We start from the raw sequence: 18,934 nt of genomic DNA on the forward strand, positions 1-18,934 counted from the left end.
TTCTCGCGCTCGTTCTCATGCTCTCTCTCTCGTTCTCATGCTCTCCCTCTCGTTCTCATGCTCTCCCTCTCGTTCTCATGCTCGCGCTCTCGTTCTCGCGCGCTCTCGTTCTCGCGCGCTCTCGTTCTCGCGCTCTCGCTCTCTCGTTCTCGCTCTCTCGTTCTCGCGCTCTCGCGCTGTCGTTCTCGTTCTCGCGCTCTCGATCTCACACTCTCTCGTTCTCGTGCGCTCTCTCTCTCTCGTTCTCGCTCTCTCTCTCTCCCTCGTTCTCGCGCGCTCTCGTTCTCGCGCGCTCTCTCTCTCTCGTTCTCGCTCTCTCTCTCTCCCTCGTTCTCGCGCGCTCTCTCTCGTTCTCGCGCTCTCTCGTTCTCGCGCTCTCTCGTTCTCGCGCTCTCTCTCGTTCCCGCGCTCTCTCTCGTTCCCGCGCTCTCTCGTTCCCGCGCTCTCTCGTTCCCGCGCTCTCTCTCGTTCCCGCGCTCTCTCTCGTTCCCGCGCTCTCTCTCGTTCCCGCGCTCTCTCTCGTTCCCGCGCTCTCTCTCGTTCCCGCGCTCTCTCTCGTTCCCGCGCTCTCTCTCGTTCCCGCGCTCTCTCTCGTTCCCGCGCTCTCTCTCGTTCCCGCGCTCTCTCTCGTTCCCGCGCTCTCTCTCGTTCCCGCGCTCTCTCTCGTTCCCGCGCTCTCTCTCTCTCGTTCCCGCGCTCTCTCTCTCTCGTTCCCGCGCTCTCTCTCTCTCGTTCCCGCGCTCTCTCTCTCTCGTTCCCGCGCTCTCTCTCTCTCGTTCCCGCGCTCTCTCTCTCTCGTTCTCGCGCTCTCTCTCGTTCCCGCGCTCTCTCTCGTTCCCGCGCTCTCTCTCGTTCCCGCGCTCTCTCTCGTTCTCGCGCTCTCTCTCGTTCTCGCGCTCTCTCTCGTTCTCGCGCTCTCTCTCGTTCTCGCGCTCTCTCTCGTTCTCGCGCTCTCTCTCGTTCTCGCGCTCTCTCTCGTTCTCGCGCTCTCTCTCGTTCTCGCGCTCTCTCTCTCTCTCGTTCTCGCGCTCTCTCTCTCTCTCGTTCTCGCGCTCTCTCTCTCTCTCGTTCTCGCGCTCTCTCTCTCTCTCGTTCTCGCGCTCTCTCTCTCTCGCGCTCTCTCTCTCTCTCGCTCTCGCGCTCTCTCTCTCTCTCTCTCTCGCTCTCGCGCTCTCTCTCTCTCTCTCTCTCGTTCTCGCGCTCTCTCTCTCTCTCTCTCTCTCGTTCTCGCGCTCTCTCTCTCTCGTTCTCGCGCTCTCTCTCTCTCTCGTTCTCGCGCTCTCTCTCTCTCTCTCGTTCTCGCGCTCTCTCTCTCTCTCGTTCTCGCGCTCTCTCTCTCTCTCTCTCGTTCTCGCGCTCTCTCTCTCTCTCTCGTTCTCGCGCTCTCTCTCTCTCTCTCTCTCGTTCTCGCGCTCTCTCTCTCTCTCTCTCTCGTTCTCGCGCTCTCTCTCTCTCTCTCTCTCGTTCTCGCGCTCTCTCTCTCTCTCGTTCTCGCGCTCTCTCTCTCTCTCTCGTTCTCGCGCTCTCTCTCTCTCTCTCGTTCTCGCGCTCTCTCTCTCTCTCGTTCTCGCGCTCTCTCTCTCTCTCGTTCTCGCGCTCTCTCTCTCTCGTTCTCGCGCTCTCTCTCGTTCTCGCGCTCTCTCTCGTTCTCGCGCTCTCTCTCGTTCTCGCGCTCTCTCTCGTTCTCGCGCTCTCTCTCGTTCTCGCGCTCTCTCTCGTTCTCGCGCTCTCTCTCGTTCTCGCGCTCTCTCGTTCTCGCGCTCTCTCGTTCTCGCGCTCTCTCGTTCTCGCGCTCTCTCGTTCTCGCGCTCTCTCGTTCTCGCGCTCTCTCGTTCTCGCGCTCTCGTTCTCGCGCTCTCTCGTTCTCGCGCGCTCTCTCTCTCTCGTTCTCGCGCGCTCTCTCTCTCTCGTTCTCGCGCGCTCTCTCTCTCTCGTTCTCGCGCGCTCTCTCTCTCTCGTTCTCGCGCGCTCTCTCTCTCTCGTTCTCGCGCGCTCTCTCTCTCTCTTGTTCTCGCGCGCTCTCTCTCTCTCTTGTTCTCGCGCGCTCTCTCTCTCTCTTGTTCTCGCGCGCTCTCTCTCTCTCTTGTTCTCGCGCGCTCTCTCTCTCTCTTGTTCTCGCGCGCTCTCTCTCTCTCGTTCTCGCGCGCTCTCTCTCTCTCGTTCTCGCGCGCTCTCTCTCTCTCGTTCTCGCGCGCTCTCTCTCTCTCGTTCTCGCGCGCTCGCTCTCTCTCGTTCTCGCGCTCGCTCTCTCTCGTTCTCGCGCTCGCTCTCTCTCGTTCTCGCGCTCGCTCTCGCTCTCTCTCGTTCTCGCTCTCGCTCTCTCTCGTTCTCGCGCTCGCTCTCTCTCGTTCTCTCGCTCTCTCTCGTTCTCGCGCTCTCTCTCTCTCTCTCGTTCTCGCGCTCTCTCTCTCTCTCTCTCGTTCTCGCGCTCTCTCTCGTTCTCGCGCTCTCTCTCGTTCTCGCGCTCTCTCTCGTTCTCGCGCTCTCTCTCGTTCTCGCGCTCTCTCTCGTTCTCGCGCTCTCTCTCGTTCTCGCGCTCTCTCTCGTTCTCGCGCTCTCTCTCGTTCTCGCGCTCTCTCTCGTTCTCGCGCTCTCTCTCGTTCTCGCGCTCTCTCGTTCTCGCGCTCTCTCTCGTTCTCGCGCTCTCTCTCGTTCTCGCGCTCTCTCGTTCTCGCGCTCTCTCGTTCTCGCGCTCTCTCGTTCTCGCGCTCTCGTTCTCGCGCTCTCTCGTTCTCGCGCGCTCTCTCTCTCTCGTTCTCGCGCGCTCTCTCTCTCTCGTTCTCGCGCGCTCTCTCTCTCTCGTTCTCGCGCGCTCTCTCTCTCTCGTTCTCGCGCGCTCTCTCTCTCTCGTTCTCGCGCGCTCTCTCTCTCTCGTTCTCGCGCGCTCTCTCTCTCTCTTGTTCTCGCGCGCTCTCTCTCTCTCTTGTTCTCGCGCGCTCTCTCTCTCTCTTGTTCTCGCGCGCTCTCTCTCTCTCTTGTTCTCGCGCGCTCTCTCTCTCTCTTGTTCTCGCGCGCTCTCTCTCTCTCGTTCTCGCGCGCTCTCTCTCTCTCGTTCTCGCGCTCGCTCTCTCTCGTTCTCGCGCTCGCTCTCTCTCGTTCTCGCGCTCGCTCTCTCTCGTTCTCGCGCTCGCTCTCTCTCGTTCTCGCGCTCGCTCTCTCTCGCGCTCGCTCTCTCTCGTTCTCGCGCTCGCTCTCTCTCGTTCTCGCGCTCGCTCTCTCTCGTTCTCGCGCTCGCTCTCGCTCTCTCTCGTTCTCGCGCTCGCTCTCTCTCGTTCTCTCGCTCTCTCTCGTTCTCGCGCTCTCTCTCTCTCTCTCGTTCTCGCGCTCTCTCTCTCTCTCTCGTTCTCGCGCTCTCTCTCTCTCTCGTTCTCGCGCTCTCTCTCTCTCTCTCGTTCTCGCGCTCTCTCTCTCTCTCGTTCTCGCGCTCTCTCTCTCTCTCTCGTTCTCGCGCTCTCTCTCTCTCTCTCGTTCTCGCGCTCTCTCTCGTTCTCGCGCTCTCTCTCGTTCTCGCGCTCTCTTTCTCGTTCTCGCGCTCTCTCTCTCGTTCTCGCGCTCTCTCTCTCTCTCTCGTTCTCGCGCTCTCTCTCTCTCTCTCGTTCTCGCGCTCTCTCTCTCTCTCGTTCTCGCGCTCTCTCTCTCTCTCTCGTTCTCGCGCTCTCTCTCTCTCTCTCGTTCTCGCGCTCTCTCTCTCTCTCTCGTTCTCGCGCTCTCTCTCGTTCTCGCGCTCTCTCTCGTTCTCGCGCTCTCTCTCGTTCTCGCGCTCTCTCTCGTTCTCGCGCTCTCTCTCGTTCTCGCGCTCTCTCTCGTTCTCGCGCTCTCTCGTTCTCGCGCTCTCTCGTTCTCGCGCGCTCTCTCTCTCTCGTTCTCGCGCGCTCTCTCTCTCTCGTTCTCGCGCGCTCTCTCTCTCTCTCGTTCTCGCGCGCTCTCTCTCTCTCTCGTTCTCGCGCGCTCTCTCTCTCTCTCGTTCTCGCGCGCTATCTCTCTCTCGTTCTCGCGCGCTCTCTCTCTCTCGTTCTCGCGCGCTCTCTCTCTCTCGTTCTCGCGCGCTCTCTCTCTCTCGTTCTCGCGCGCTCTCTCTCTCTCGTTCTCGCGCGCTCGCTCTCTCTCGTTCTCGCGCGCTCGCTCTCTCTCGTTCTCGCGCGCTCGCTCTCTCTCGTTCTCGCGCTCGCTCTCGCTCTCTCTCGTTCTCGCGCTCGCTCTCGCTCTCTCTCGTTCTCGCGCTCTCTCTCGCTCTCTCTCGTTCTCGCGCTCTCTCTCGCTCTCTCTCGTTCTCGCGCTCTCTCTCGCTCTCTCTCGTTCTCGCGCTCTCTCTCGCTCTCTCTCGTTCTCGCGCTCTCTCTCTCTCGTTCTCGCGCTCTCTCTCTCTCGTTCTCGCGCTCTCTCTCTCTCGTTCTCGCGCTCGCTCTCTCTCGTTCTCGCGCTCTCTCTCTCTCGTTCTCTCTCCTTGCTGTCTCAGCCAATGAGAGTTAAGTCCGGGACATGTAGCAGAATACATTTTGGCTTTAATTTCTGAAAGGTTATTTTTTATTCTTTTATTGAATGTGTTTTATACCCGTAGAGAAATTTTTTTTTTTTCTTTCAAAATTTTTGGTCATTTTATATAATTAAAAAAAAAACAGTGGTGATCAAATACCACCAAAAGTGAGCTCTATTTGTATGAAAAAAAAATATAATTTTCCATTTGGGTACAGTTTTGAATGACCACGCAATTGTCATTTAAAGTAACGCAATGCGTATTAGCCTAGTTGGAGCTTACACAGGGCTAAGCTCTTTTTGTCTCCATATGAGAGTATTGGGACCAGTCACTAAGCACCAGCACTGTTGCATATATCTCCAAACACACCAGGAACAAAGACATTCCTTGCCGCCCAAAAAATTTTGTGTCTCTTCGGTGTATTAAATAACAAATTTACTGTGTTTCTGATTTTGTTTTTCTTTTGAGTTTGTACATATGACCACATTTTCCTGTGGCTCTTTTTAGGCCTACAGATACCTGAGAGAAGATGTGAAGACATTTCAAGGGAAGCCTATAAAGGTGACAAAATTGACCCCAATTTAAGAATACCTGACTAATTTGTTACGATCAAACTCTTATCTGTATCTTTTGTTTTTAGGCGAGGATAAAAGCAAAGCCAATAGCGATAAACACTTTTTTGCCAAAGAATGGTTTTAGACCTTTGGATATGAATCTGTACACACAGCAACGCTATACAACATCATTTTACATACCTCCGCTGTACAGTCCACAACAACAGTTCCCACTTTACAGTCTCATTACCCCACAGACCTGGTCTACTGCACACAGCTACCTGGACCCATCACTGGTATGTATCCTGCATCTTAACCATAGTTTATCTTGTCTGTACTTTTTGAAATGAAGTGTTACTAGATTATTTCTGTGACACCCACAGATGATCTTCATTTAATCTTTCTTTTACCAGCATCCAATTGGTTTTAGTTCAGGAGTATGGCAGAATAGTTGATGAGCTGAAAACCACTAACATTTTAGCAACTTATGTAGAACCTGCTTGCCCCTACCACCATAGGTTGGAAGTATTCCGTATATTAAGGATGGGGGTGAAGATGAGGGTTGGGAGATTGCAGTATAGTGGATGCATGATCAGTATTACACTATACAGAAAAATATGTAGCTTTGAATTTTAAGTAATGTTTCGATGTATGTTTTTGTTAGGTAACGCCATTCCACAATACTGGATTCATTAATGGGTTTACATCTCCTACTTTCAAGCCAGCAGCATCACCTTTAACGTCTCTGCGACCTTACGCACCCAGGAACAGGCAAGTGGAGCTGCCCTCTGCAAACATCCCCACCAATTTTCAGTGTGACAGTGTTAAGTCAAATATATTAGTAGAATATACAGTGAAGGAAAGAAGTATTTGATCCCCTGCTGATTTTGAATGTTTGCCCACTCACAATGATCAGTCTAAAAATCGAATGGTAGGTGTATTGTAACACTGAGAGACAGAATAGCAACAACAAATGCAAAAGAAAAGCATGTCTAACAAATTATTCAAGAGCATGGAGGAGATTCCAGGAGACAGGCAGTTACTGTAGGAGACTTGGACAGGGCTGTAGAGGGTCCTGAACCCTTCAGCAGGACCCATAATTGCTCTTTTGTGCAAGGAGGAACAGGGTGAGCACTGCCAGAGCCCTACAAAATTACCTCCATTAGGCCACTGGTGCGAATGTCTCTGACCAAACTATCAGAAGCAGACTTCATGATAATGGCCTGAGGGCCTGATGTCCTCTAGTGGGCCCTATGCTCACTGCCCGGTACCATAGAGCTCGATTGGCATTTGCCATTGAACACCATAATTGGCAGGTCTGCCACTGGCGCCCTTTGCTTTTCACAGATAAACAGGTTCACCCTGAGCATATTGGACAAACGTGAAAGGGTCTGGAGAAGCCATGAAAAATGTTATGCTGCTTGTAACATCGTACAGCATGACCGTTTTGGTGGTGGGTCAGTGATTGTCTGTCTGGGGAGGCATATCAGTGGAGGGACGCATAGATCTCTACAGGCTAGACAATGGCACCCTGAGTGCCATTAGGTATGAGGATGAAATCCTTGGACCCGTTTTCAGACCCTACGCTGTTGCAATGGGTTCTGGGTTCCTCCTGGTGCACAACAATGCCTGGCCTCATGTGGCGAGAGTATGCAGGCAGTTCCTGGAGGATGAAGGAATTGATACCCATGCTCGCCTGACCTAAATCCAATAGAACACCTCTGTGATATCAGGTTTCATTCCATCTGACACCGCCAGGTTGCACCTCGGACTGTCCAGGAGCTCAGTGATGCCCTGGTCCAGATCTGGGAGGAAATAACCCAGAACACTGTCATCTCATGAGGAGCATCCCCCGACGTTGTCAAGCATGCATACAAGCACGTGGGGGCCATACACACTGAGTACCATTTTGAGTTGCTGCAATGAAATTTCAGCCAAATGGACCAGCCTGCTGCGTCATTTTTTCACTTTGATTTTCGGGGTGTCTTTGAATTCAGTCTTCTGTAGGTTGATACTCTTACGTACTTAACACATTACCCAGTCCATATCAGTATAGATATCCAACATGATATTTTTTCCCTTTTGAGATCTGATGTGTTTTTAAAATGTTCCTTTCATTTTTTTAAGCAGTGTATTTAAATAGAAAAAAATCAGGTTCAGCCCAAGCTTCTTTCTTTATTTGTAATGAATTGGTTAGGAATGAGTTTTACACTCTGTCCAATATCATTATGATACCAACTGGGGTTACAGACAGACATGAAAATGAAAAAAGCTATAGGCTTTAACTCTTCCCTATCATACAGTGTGTTTATATTTTTATCTATGTCCACCTTGCAGTGATTTCCTGGCATATACCCAGATCTATACGCTAGCAAAGAACGGGGCAGTTTTTACAGACCACTTGGTGTTTCTGCCATCACTGTTCTAGGTTTAATTTTAGTGTTTGTGAAACATTTTACTTTTAAATACTTTCTAGGAACCCTGGCAAGTCCCATCTTCGGCATACAATACCAAGTACTGAGAGGGCCCCTGCACTTCTTGATGGTCCAGCTATTTTCAACTTTACTACTGATAGACTAATCAATGGTGTGCGTGGGCCTCCAACACGGCAACCCGGACAAACCAGAACAAGGATGCCGAATACAACAACATTTAAAAGGGAAGTTGGTACAGGCCGTGTGGAACCTCCAACTATTGAAAACTCCTCTGGTCTTGGGAGGGGGAGGTGAGTTAACTTGTGTTTTTAGGATATGTAAACCTCAACAATGAGCTTATTTGCTCCCTTTTGGTCTGGTAAATATACCATGGGATGTGTTTGTTACATCTGTGTGATAAGTTCTAGAAATCCATTGCTGTCTTCTGTACTTTGCAGTGTTCTTAATGCGGCATTCCAGTCGTTTTTGTGTTTATTAAAATTCGGCCGCTAAAAAAAAACAAAACTGTAGCTGCTGACTTTTAATAAACACACACACACCTGTCCCAGGATCCAGCGTTGTGCTCACCCACACCGTCCCTTCTCTCCCTCCTCTCTCCCTCCTCTCTCCCCAGTGCCAGCATCTCAACTGTGGGCAGCAGGCTGTGACGGCTTGCTGCTTCACAGCTGGGTGCCCACTGTGCATGTGCAAATTTGCTCATCCCTTGTTGGGTCCAAACTTCACCATTTCAAAGAAAGCTGGAAGTGGGAGAGGGTAACTGGTATCCACTCCCCTCCCAACCCCCCCCCCCCCCCTACACACCCCAAAAAAAGAGTTAAACAAGCGGAGCTTCCACTTTTGGATGGAACTCCGCTTTAAGCAGGGTTATCTGCTTTATCCTTTCAGTTCTGTGGACTACAGATCACTTTCTTCCTATATTAATGAGAGGGGGAACTCTCCATAGACCATGTTTAGTGAGTAAGCATTGTCACCTTAGGACAAGGAAACATGTTTCTGGGAGGAAAAACGGGTTGAAACAAAGGAAAATATTTCTAAAAAATATTACATTGTTACTGGATTTATATATAGTTTAAAGGCACACTACACCATAAAGGACAGTGTGCTGTGACTGACTTGCATATACATACCTGGCAGACTTTATAGAACATATTCTTTCCTCCACAATGACATTCATAGGACAGCAGAGCTGTTTAAAGAGCTGGCCTATTTCCCGTAATTTCAGAAAAGGCAGTGACTCCTAAAGCTATGGGCTGGGATAGAGAAGAAAAGAGATGTCTGTTGCCACAAAAAATTATCTTGTGCAAGAATCCGTTCAGTTGCTTAGTGTTATGGTGCACATAGCCACATTTCTTTGCAGCAGGTGTATCCGCTTTAATATCAATGTCTGTCTATATTATGTGTTTCTTTAGGAAAACATCTTATGGCTTTAGGAAGAAGAGGGATGACAAGTTTGTGGTGAGTTCTAGTAAACTTTTTCCAATATGCATATTTACTATATTTATGCAAGAATGAATTATATTAAAATTGTGGTGGTTTGGTGACTATTGAAACTTTTTGGTAATTGCTACTTAAGTAGTGCACCCTCCCTATATCTGTACTCAGCATAGCCATTTCAGAACACTTATGAACAGTGGTATCATGATCAATCTTTTCAAAATGATAGCTGTCTTAAAGCGGTAGTAAACAGCCAAAAAAAACCATTCTAGCTGCAAGGTAAGAGCATAAGGTGTATGAGTATGAGCATACTAGCATAACATGAAAGACTGCCTAAAACAAAGCCCTCCAGCAGCACGCTGTCACCACTGACACAGCTTCCATCCTCACAAGCTCTTTCTTTCGGGTTCGTGTGCTCTGGTCGTTTGAATGGCTGAGCCCCGATGATGTCACTCCTTTGCATGCGCACGGGAATCACGGCTGTGAGACAGCTCAACGGACGGCATGAGGTCACCGGCACTACTAAAGTAAATATCTCCTAAGCTGTGCAAATTTTGGAGATATTTACTGTGCTTACATTTAAGCCTTAATAAATAAATATATATATTACCTGTAGGTATAGACCAAGGAAAAGGCTTTACTACCACTTTGACTGTAAATCCAATTACCTGAAACATTTGGTGAAAAAAATTTGTTTCTGGGAAAAGTATAACTATTCGGCTTGCTGTCACAAACAAAAAAATTTCCCAGCACACTTACCAGCTAACCTGCAAAAAAAATGTAGCTTTCTATGATCAAAAGCCATATTCTTACCACAACTGGTATAGGGGTGAGCAAAAGGTATCTTTCGTTCACCAATTTTGTAATTTGTAAGAAGGATACATGTTCAAATTATAAAGCAAAGGTATGTTAACATAAGATTTATAAATAGTGGTTTTGGAGAAAATGCTAATCCTGGCTTCCTGTTCTGCTCACATTACCAAAGTCTAGCATTTTGGATGTGTGGTCTCTGTTGAAGAGGATGATCAGCTAGTCTAAACGTTGATACTTTCAGTAGAGATCATCTAACTAAATGCCTAGACCATTACACACATGGCTAGCACTAGAGTGAAGCCTCAAGCAGCATTTTCTTCAAAAAGGTAAGTTTCCCCGTCATACAGTACAGAGCACAAGCAATTTAACTGTTATGACTGAATTATATGCAGCTACCTTCAGGTGATTATTCACTGACAAAAAAGGGAAGGCTGCAGGGACACGCCCTACTTAACCATTCCCAGCTAGCGTCAGTTTTTTGTCCTTAGGTGATGGAATTTTTCTCTATTGAGAACAACTTGCCTTCTTTATATGGAGGTTTTCTGTCTAGCTGTCTTTCTCTGGGTAATCTTCCAAGTTGATTCTTCTAATAGGCTGCCTAATAGCCAGTGTGGCTTTTCATTAAGCTTCTGGATTGGACTCCTCAGCAGAGCCTTGGGGGGGACCAGACCTGGCCTGTGGGAGCATGCTAAGCCAGCCTGTAAAGTTGCTCTACACTCGTGCCATGGAGGGTATCTACTGGCTTTTTGTAGCTGTGTGAACTCAGGAGGTTTTGGACAACTGGGTCTGCAGTGTGTTGTCCAAGGGTTACAAGCTAGACCTTCTCAGCTTCCCGCAAACCTTATTCACTGAAAGGTATTTTTAGAGCCACAGAAAAGAATGGTTTTGCTGCAGCTTTGGAAGGCTGCTGTTCCAGAGGGTCATCATTCCTATGCTGGCAGGTGGAGAGATCTCCAAACCAGGGCCGGGACAAGGAGAGGGCAGGAGGGACGGCTGTCCTGGACAATGTGGCAATGTGGGGTGGGGGGTGCCACAGGGAAATTAAGGGGAGCTGTTTTGTGTTGGTTGGTGGAATGTGGGGGGCGGCAGGTGGAAGAGCTGTTCTAGGAGGGGAAATCTGGTGGTGTGTACTATGAGTTGTGATTTGGGGGATGTGTGTTCGGTGGGGGGATGGGGGAAGAGTGTTTGTGCTAGGAGGGGGGTATTTGGGGGTGTTGTGCTAGAAGAGGTGATATGTTAAAGAAGGATTTTTGCTGGGAGGAGGGATTTTAACGGGGGTGGATTTGTCCTGGGAGGAAGGGGAATTTATACTTTGGAGGTTAGCATGCAAATTAGTGCTCAAATTTTTTTTTTATTATTTATTTATTTTGGAAGCAGGGATTTTTGATGACACATAATGCTTATACCTCAGGGCGGGGGGGGTACGGTTAGAGTTGGGAGTTGCAGTTTGGAATGTTCGCCCTGGGCTCTAGGCCAGCACTGCTCCAAACTGTTTATGGTTCCCAAGCCAAATGGAGACCTTGCCCAGCACTGCTCCAAACTGTTTATGGTCCCCAAGCCAAATGGAGATATCTGGCCTATTATGGACCTCAGTGGTCTTGAGTTGCTGAAGGCCCAAAAAATAACAGGTTGGAGTGCACCTGGTTGGTGATTGCTTCACTTCATAACGGAGGGCATCAATGGATATCCACTATCTACACATCCCGATTTCCTGTCCTCACCCACTGTTTGAGATTCAGTTTGTAGTGGATGATGGCTACTATCAGATTGTGGTTTTAACTTTCAACCTGTCAACTGCCCCAAAAGTGTTTACCAAGTTGTTACCTCCAGTTTTGGGTTTGATGAGGACCTGGGTATTCCTATTATGAGGTACCAGGGCGACCTGCTTCTGTGTGAGCAATCTTTTCAGGCTCTGAAGCTAAAATGTCCAGCAGGATGGTACAGACTTGGTGTCACGGACATCTCCAGTGACACCAATACAGTGATCAGTGCTAATAAAAAGCACTTACACTGTACTAATGGCACTGGGCATGAAGGGGTTAACATCTGGGGTGATCAAAGGGTTAACTGTGTGCTGTGTGTTTCACTGTAAGTTGTTTCACTGTTTGCATACAGTTCTTTTCCCCGTTAGTAATATTTGGCGATCACTGGGTGCTGGCGAGTAATCACCAGCCAGGACCCGTTGATTGACAGCCGAGGCTGCGAATGGTGCAATGGGTAGGGCATGTGCACAGCTCATATGTGCCCCCTACCTGGAACTGCCAAATTACGTGCATATGTACGTGATTTTGCTCACTCGTGCCGCCCTGTAGCATTATTTCTGCTATAGGGCAAACGGGAAGCTGTTAAAAGCGAAGTATGGGTTTGTTTTTCCCCAGAACATGCTTACCTAGGTGGATGCAACATCAGTTCCCCAGTTCTAAGTGTGAGAACTTAGCGATCACATGACTGCTGATAACTAAATTCTCATCGCCACTGTGTGTGGTAACGGTGACTGTCAAAAGAGCTTTGTCTGTACTTATTTTTTTAAGTAAATATGATATTGAGTAAAAATAAATAGACCATGAATTGACAAAGTATAGAGTATTTAGAAAGACAATCTGGGTATGAACTGATGAAAAATAAAGAATAATATTAAAATGATGTAGTATGATAAATGTATGAAAGTAATCAATTGGAATATGTTAAATAAAAACTATAAAGTTCATTAATAAATGGCTGCAGAAGATATAGTAGAAAGAAAACAGCTTGTTGTTCCTTTAAACATTCAACTTGCTGCTTATTTTCCCTTTTTGAAGGTAGGATTTACCACTTTCCACCCATCCAGCGGTGTATTTTTACAATCCAAGATGGCTGGGATTATTATGATGCTTTAGCCCCATTTGTGTGCCCTTCTGAAGGGTGCTTGTAGTGGTGTTTCCCTGGGTGCTTATCATTTCTTAAGGTGTTGTGCTGTGCCTGCACAAACCTGGCTCTACTGCATGGCCAAAGCACATGCTGTGCATGTGCCACCTTGTTTTGACTGCGGTGTCTGTGTTAATGTGCCCTGCCTCATTCAATTTTGCATTCAGGGTGCCGGCCAAGCAACATCTCCTCAAGATCCTGAGGGCACAGTATCCCTACAGCAGCTTATAGATTCTTGTACTGAGGCCTCCCCAGCTCTCCCCTCTCCTGCATCAGTGGTGTGAAGGTCATACCCTTTTGTGGACATTTTATTCACACATATGGTGGACCATAAGGGAAAAATAGTGGTGGTAGATAGGCCTGCCAGCCTTTTAGCTGAATTAGGGTTGTATTACATTGGTTTAGAGCCATGTTACTCTCCGCTCTGATGGTTGCTCAGATTTTAACTATCTCTCTTTCTCTGGTCTTTCAGCAGGCCTTTTGGCCACCACAGCCTCACCCTGCCTCTCTAGAGATACATTTTCTGTGACAAGTTCATGTGCAGAATTTCTGACCTTGAGACCTTAGATGGCTGTGTCCCTTCCACCTCTTGTCCGGCTTCAATCTTTTGAGTTTGAACTTGAGCCAGACACAGTGCAGGAGTAGGAACCATCTACCGAATAATTCTGATCAGATGCCTCAGAAGGCAAGGAGGACACATCTGCCACAGAAATCTTTCCAAAACTCATTAGATTTTTGCTATGATTATTGAAGCTGTACCCTTTTGTTTAGCGTTAAAACAGCTGGAGTCTGCTCACCCTCACTAGATGTCTAGCATGGGATCCCTAAAATTCTCTACTTCAGCACAAACCTTTTTGGTTCACGTACAAATGGGACCTGTCCTATACAGACACTGGCCACACACAGAGCAGTTTTTTTTTCTCCCCTAAATGTTTCACCTAACAATATCTTACTGAGGAAATTTCTTTCAGAAGTAGGTAATTCCTGTAGTGGATCTGGCTATTTTCTGCCTTAATGGGCCTCATGTTCAAGGATTCAGGAGATAAAACATTACGAGGCACTCCCTAAGCTATATTTGCAGTGCCATGCAGCCCGCATTGGTATCTATAGCAGTCTGTCAGACCATTTTGGATAGAGTAACGGAGGGTTATAACCCCTGTCAGGGTTGTGTGTTTTTTGTTTTTTTTCTTGCCATTGTGTCCCATTGAGGTTAATTCCCTTTACATCCTTTTCCATAGCCAAAAAAGCAATAAAAATCCAACAGGTAACCTAATTCCTCTCCACCCTATCAAAAAATGCATTTTTCCTTTAGTTATTCTAATGGCTAAGTAAGGAACCTCCTTTTGCAAGAATACATTGCCTTTCAAATGAGCGATGACTGGTGCCATGGCGTCTTTACAGTGAAGGGGTACCTCCACTTCTCATAGTACAAGTCATCTGTTGGTCTTCTCAGCCTTCTTATCCCAGAACATCTGACACCTGGCTCCAGAGTTGTTTTTCAAGGTCTATAAACTTGAGTTTGTCACTCTGCCTCTTCCCCACATCTTGTTCCCCATGTCATTGAAGCTAATTGAGCCTCTTTACAGTTTCCAAACCTAATTGAGGCGTTTGGCCCATTCTAAATGAAAACGCCAAACTTGTTCCTACAGGTTCAATAGTTTTGCATGGAAAATGCGAGTCATTGCTTCCTTCTTTCTGAAAGAAATTCTAGCCTCTGTAGACATCTGGAATGCTGATCTGCACATTCCAATATTTCTGCCTCATCCACTCCTATATGCATTTTGTGGTGGGCGAACAGCATTGCCAGTTTGTTGCCCATCCCCTTGGCCTGCTCAGTCCAGACTATTGCAACTCGGCATTCTTGCTGCTTGGACAAACTGAGATGGGCCACCCAACCTGTGCAAGCCTCAAAGCCAGACTCTTCCTGGCATGGTGGATTTCCAGTTGAGTTCTGGAATTGGGGAAACCTTTCCCTTTCACAGGCATGGCAGGTTCTCACAACAGATGGCAACCTTTTGGCCTGGGAGGCTACCTTCTTGGTACAAGGGACTTGCTCATCGTTGGAGTCTGCCTTCCAAGTAGCATTCTGGAATTCAGGGCAATTTAGTTGTCGCTTCTACACAAGACTCCTCTATAGCAAGGGCACCTAACAAGAATACAGCCTGACCAATGCAACAGACTTCATCCTTGCATCAATCAAGGAGGCACCGAACGTTGTGCCATTCTAAGGGAAGTGGACATGATCTTCTCATGGGCAGAAATTTACGTTCCCGCACTGTCCACTTCCCACATCTCGCATGGAAAATTGGTAAGTGGACTTTCTCTGTCATCAGCGGTTTTATCCGGAGGAATGGGCTCTTCATCCAGAGGTATTTCAAGCCCTTTGCCGCAGGTGGGGGATGTGGGATGTGGCTCTTCTGCCATCCAGCTTCAACAACAAACTAGTTGCCAAGTCCAGGGAAGCTCAGTCCTTTGCCAAGGAAGCTCTGGTGATGCAGTGGGATCAATTCAACCTGATCTACTCTTGCCTGCCACTCTAGATTCCCCCTTGCCTACTTTGCAGGATCAGGATGGAGGGCCTCCTAGTTATTCTCATTGCAACAAATTGACTCAGGATTGCTTAGACTACTCTTAGAGTACTTAGACTGAGTACTTAGACATACTCAAGCTCCTGGCAGGTGCTCCGTTGGCTCTTCTGCATTGTCCGGACCTCCTGTCCCAAAGGTTCCATCCTTCTCCTTGGTCTCTGGCTTTAAGGGTATGGCTGTTGAACCCACAGTCCTTCAGAACAGGGGCCTTTTTAATAGTCTGTCATCCTTTCCCTCCAGAGGCTAAATAATTAACTTCTCAAAGTCCACCATGGCATCTTTGCTTGTTTTGAGTCCAGGAGCTTTTGCTACTGATTTTGTAGGTCACATGAAAGTTGCGCAAAACAGACTCCTGATAATTTCACTTTTGAGATAGTTTGAGGACACAGATTCCTCAGTCTTTCTTGGCAACCACAGGTGCACTCATGAATAAACAGGTAGTGCTCTGTACAGAGGCTTCTTCTTTAATCACAAACTGAAAGGCATAGTAAAGGTTTACTATGCATCAGTTATGAATGAACACAGGAGTTATCAGGTGCAGAGTAGTTGTGATCAAAGTAAATTCTATTAAGCAGCATCTGAGGGTCTGTTTTTGTTTACTGTCATCGAAGCGACCATGAGGTCATAGCAGGAGAGGGAGTGTAGCCTGCATAAGGCATACTGACCTGGCCAACTGGAAACTGTTCTACTGTATTCCTTATGTCTGGGGTTAAAGAAGCCTGTGCCCTGTACTGTGCGATCAGGAATATTTTGACCTGCAAGTAAAATCTGTTTTCCTGGAGAACAATACAGTACACAAGGCCTTCCCTTCTGTTATTTTCTTGCTTGCTACAAAAAGTGGCTAGCTGGGAGTGTGAGGGATTACATAGGAGGATGTTCCTGAAGGTAGCTGCATATAACCCGAAGTAATTTAAATATGCCTGTGTTCTGTACCTTGGAAACAGATTTTACTGGTCAATCACAGAGTATAGTTAAAATTTAAGGAGCCAAAAAAAGTTCAAACAGCATTTATTGAGATTGGTGTAAAGGCCTAACATATGCATGTACTTGCTACATTGCTTATAGGACTTGTATAGTTGAGTTATTGACCTTTTTTTTCCCCCCCCCCTCCTTTAGAGAGGTCAAACGCAGTCTCCTCCACCCATAAAGCCCCCATCTCCAAGTTTTGAATTGGGACTGTCTAGTTTCCCTCCTCTGCCTGGTGCTGCTGGCAATCTAAAACCAGATGACTTTTTTGAAAGCAGACTTTCAAGCTTGGTGATAAGCACATCAAAAGAAAAGGTAAGTACATCATAAAAATATGTTGTAGACTGTATAAAACCATAGAAGCAGCTTTAAATTTCTGCATATGTCTTGGCAATCAGCATGTTAGTAGATGCCGTTGGTGTATAATTTAATCTACACATTTCCACCTGCTTATAATCTGCAGCTTGAACATGTTTGACGCAAGACATGCTGTATCATTTGTATGCTGCTCTGCAATGTTTCCAGGATATGCTTGGTAGAGTTATAGTTTTGTGAGTAAAAGATTATGGGGGGTTATGGTTGAATATGGTGCATGGTCTAAGTATGATGTAGTGTTTAGGGGGACATTGGAGGCATTGATGTAATGTGAGGCGACTCTGGGGACCCTGATGTAATGTGGGTAACATTTAACAGTGTCATTTCATGAAATAATTTACGAGGGCGTGTTTAGAGGCGGAATTAGGGGTGTAGCAGGGTAGGGGTTGGGTGTGGCAACTGGTGGCAAGTAACTCTTAAGGCCTGGCTAGTAGCTCAGGACTTGAAATTTTAAGGCCTGATATAAGGTATATTATTACTTTCACTGTTTCACAGTATAAATTAGCCTCTTATCGTAGTGATCATCTGCTGTTTTTGTATTATAAAGGGCTATTTTTTTTTTTTAACTTCATCATGACAGGTGACAAAGAAGCATACTGCAGCTGCTACTAAGTATCTTATGCTAGCCACACATATATTGATTTTTCAGACGAGAATATTCTCATGAAAATTTGCTGTACAGTTGACATATGGACGAGTATTCGAAAATTTCCTTTGCTTTTAACATTCAATTTCAATATGTAATTTCTGTTCGAAAGTTGGCTTGATCGAGAAGTTTTCTATTTTGCGGCTTCTAATTTTCCTGTCACTTTGGTAGAAAACAAACATCAACTTCAAACTTTCAAACAAAAGAAATCATTTGTGTATGGTTTCAAGCTACCTGCCTATGACAAGGAACTCCATCATGCATAATATTATATTACGGTCCTCTGAAAATCTGCAAAACATCTTTTAGATCTTTTAAAACATTTTTCTTTACATAAAAATTTTGATCATCTTAGTCTATGTACCCCATTCAACCTCTAACAGTACATACATTTCTTAGTTTGTTCCCTAACCATATAGCTGGTTATTTATATTTACCACTGCATATTGATATTCGTGAATAAATTGTCGTTTTTTTTTTTTTTAACTTTACATATTAACTAAATTATATATCACACTTTTAGGTTTTTAATCTAATTGGTTGAAACAATATGAAAATAATTGTTCGTTGCAACCCTAGTGTGATCTAATAGTGCAACTTTTTTCCACTGTGTTGCAGAATGTTAATGTGGATGCAAGTACAAACACCATCCCTTCTGGGATTCCAAGGGAGCCATTATTGCCGGTTCCCACTGCACTGCCAGTGACATACCAGAGTCCTCCATCACCCTCACAATCACCAGAGTAAGTCAGCCTTTTTTAACAGAATAACGCATCCTTTATTCATGTTTAAAGGTTTTTTTTCTTTTAACGGAAATGTGTTTTTCGAGAAATAGTGAGCTTGCAATATTTATCTTCTAAAAATGTTAGCATCCTGTTTTGCTGACCCTTGTGCTTTGATACTTTGGACTAAAACTGCAGATTACAATATAGAAAAAAGCTAAAGGTCCTGCATGAAAGGCCAGGCTTCTAGCAATATCCGAGCCCAACAATAGTAGCCACTTCATTTCTCATGACTGGTTTCCTTTGAGATTTACCAGTATGTAATATTTAGAAAGTGAAGGAATCTGGCCCCTTAGTGAGGCTCCATCTCAACCCCAGCTACATATATGTCCCCTATGGAGAATTTAGTTATTAGATCTTTTAAAGATTCCTAATTAGATTTTTCTTAAGCCGTAATGGCAAGCTGTGGGTGCAAGCACTGCCTTTCTTAACAGGTGTATTTACAAATTGACTGAGCCAACTGGAAAGTTATCAGCTGAGGTGCATGCATCCAATAATGTGATACATGCAGATAAAGTAAAGACCATTCATCCTGAGTATCAGAAAATTGCACAGAAACGGTTTTCAAAATATAGCATTAGAAAGTTACTAAATGTATCTATTTTATAAAGAGACTTAAACCGTTTGGTTTTTCTCAAACCTGTCTGAGCAACACTGTGCTGTTGGATCTTAGCATATTCTTTCCACTCTACCAGACATCCGATGGGGGTGAAGCCTGGACCTTTATATATACAGTCCAGTGTTGTGGATGGGCTCAGACAGGGTCGCCCTGTTGCTGAAAATATTTGCATTGAATTTACTATAGTGTAAACTTTTTAAATTTGGAATTCAACCACTCAGAGCTTAGTCTCTTGCCTAGAGCGCTTATGACACTCAGATGCTTTGTCCTGCACTTTTTCCATGAGCCTTCATTACAGGACAGTCTACATGGGTTGCTGTGGTCTCCTTCTGGATAAGCTTATC

The 18,934-nt window shown here is 46.5% G+C and overlaps 1 protein-coding gene across 2 annotated transcripts in view; it reads left to right on the forward strand.

Moving 5' to 3' along the window:
• The window catches only part of LARP4B (La ribonucleoprotein 4B), a 167,586-nt gene that overhangs the window by 139,509 nt on the left and 9,143 nt on the right, over positions 1 to 18,934 (forward strand). For both annotated transcript variants that reach the window (XM_089651903.1, XM_089651847.1), the window contains exons 10-16: positions 4,982 to 5,035; positions 5,115 to 5,324; positions 5,693 to 5,799; positions 7,505 to 7,753; positions 8,873 to 8,918; positions 16,319 to 16,483; positions 17,808 to 17,932. In XM_089651903.1, the coding sequence (XP_089508029.1) occupies positions 4,982 to 5,035; positions 5,115 to 5,324; positions 5,693 to 5,799; positions 7,505 to 7,753; positions 8,873 to 8,918; positions 16,319 to 16,483; positions 17,808 to 17,932 (956 nt within the window). The remainder of the gene's footprint in view (positions 1 to 4,981; positions 5,036 to 5,114; positions 5,325 to 5,692; positions 5,800 to 7,504; positions 7,754 to 8,872; positions 8,919 to 16,318; positions 16,484 to 17,807; positions 17,933 to 18,934) is intronic.

Source organism: Staurois parvus, unplaced genomic scaffold (genome assembly GCF_062004578.1).
Source record: "Staurois parvus isolate SC_StPar_1 unplaced genomic scaffold, SC_StPar_1.0 ptg000005l, whole genome shotgun sequence".
In the NCBI taxonomy this organism is placed as follows: domain Eukaryota; kingdom Metazoa; phylum Chordata; class Amphibia; order Anura; family Ranidae; genus Staurois; species Staurois parvus.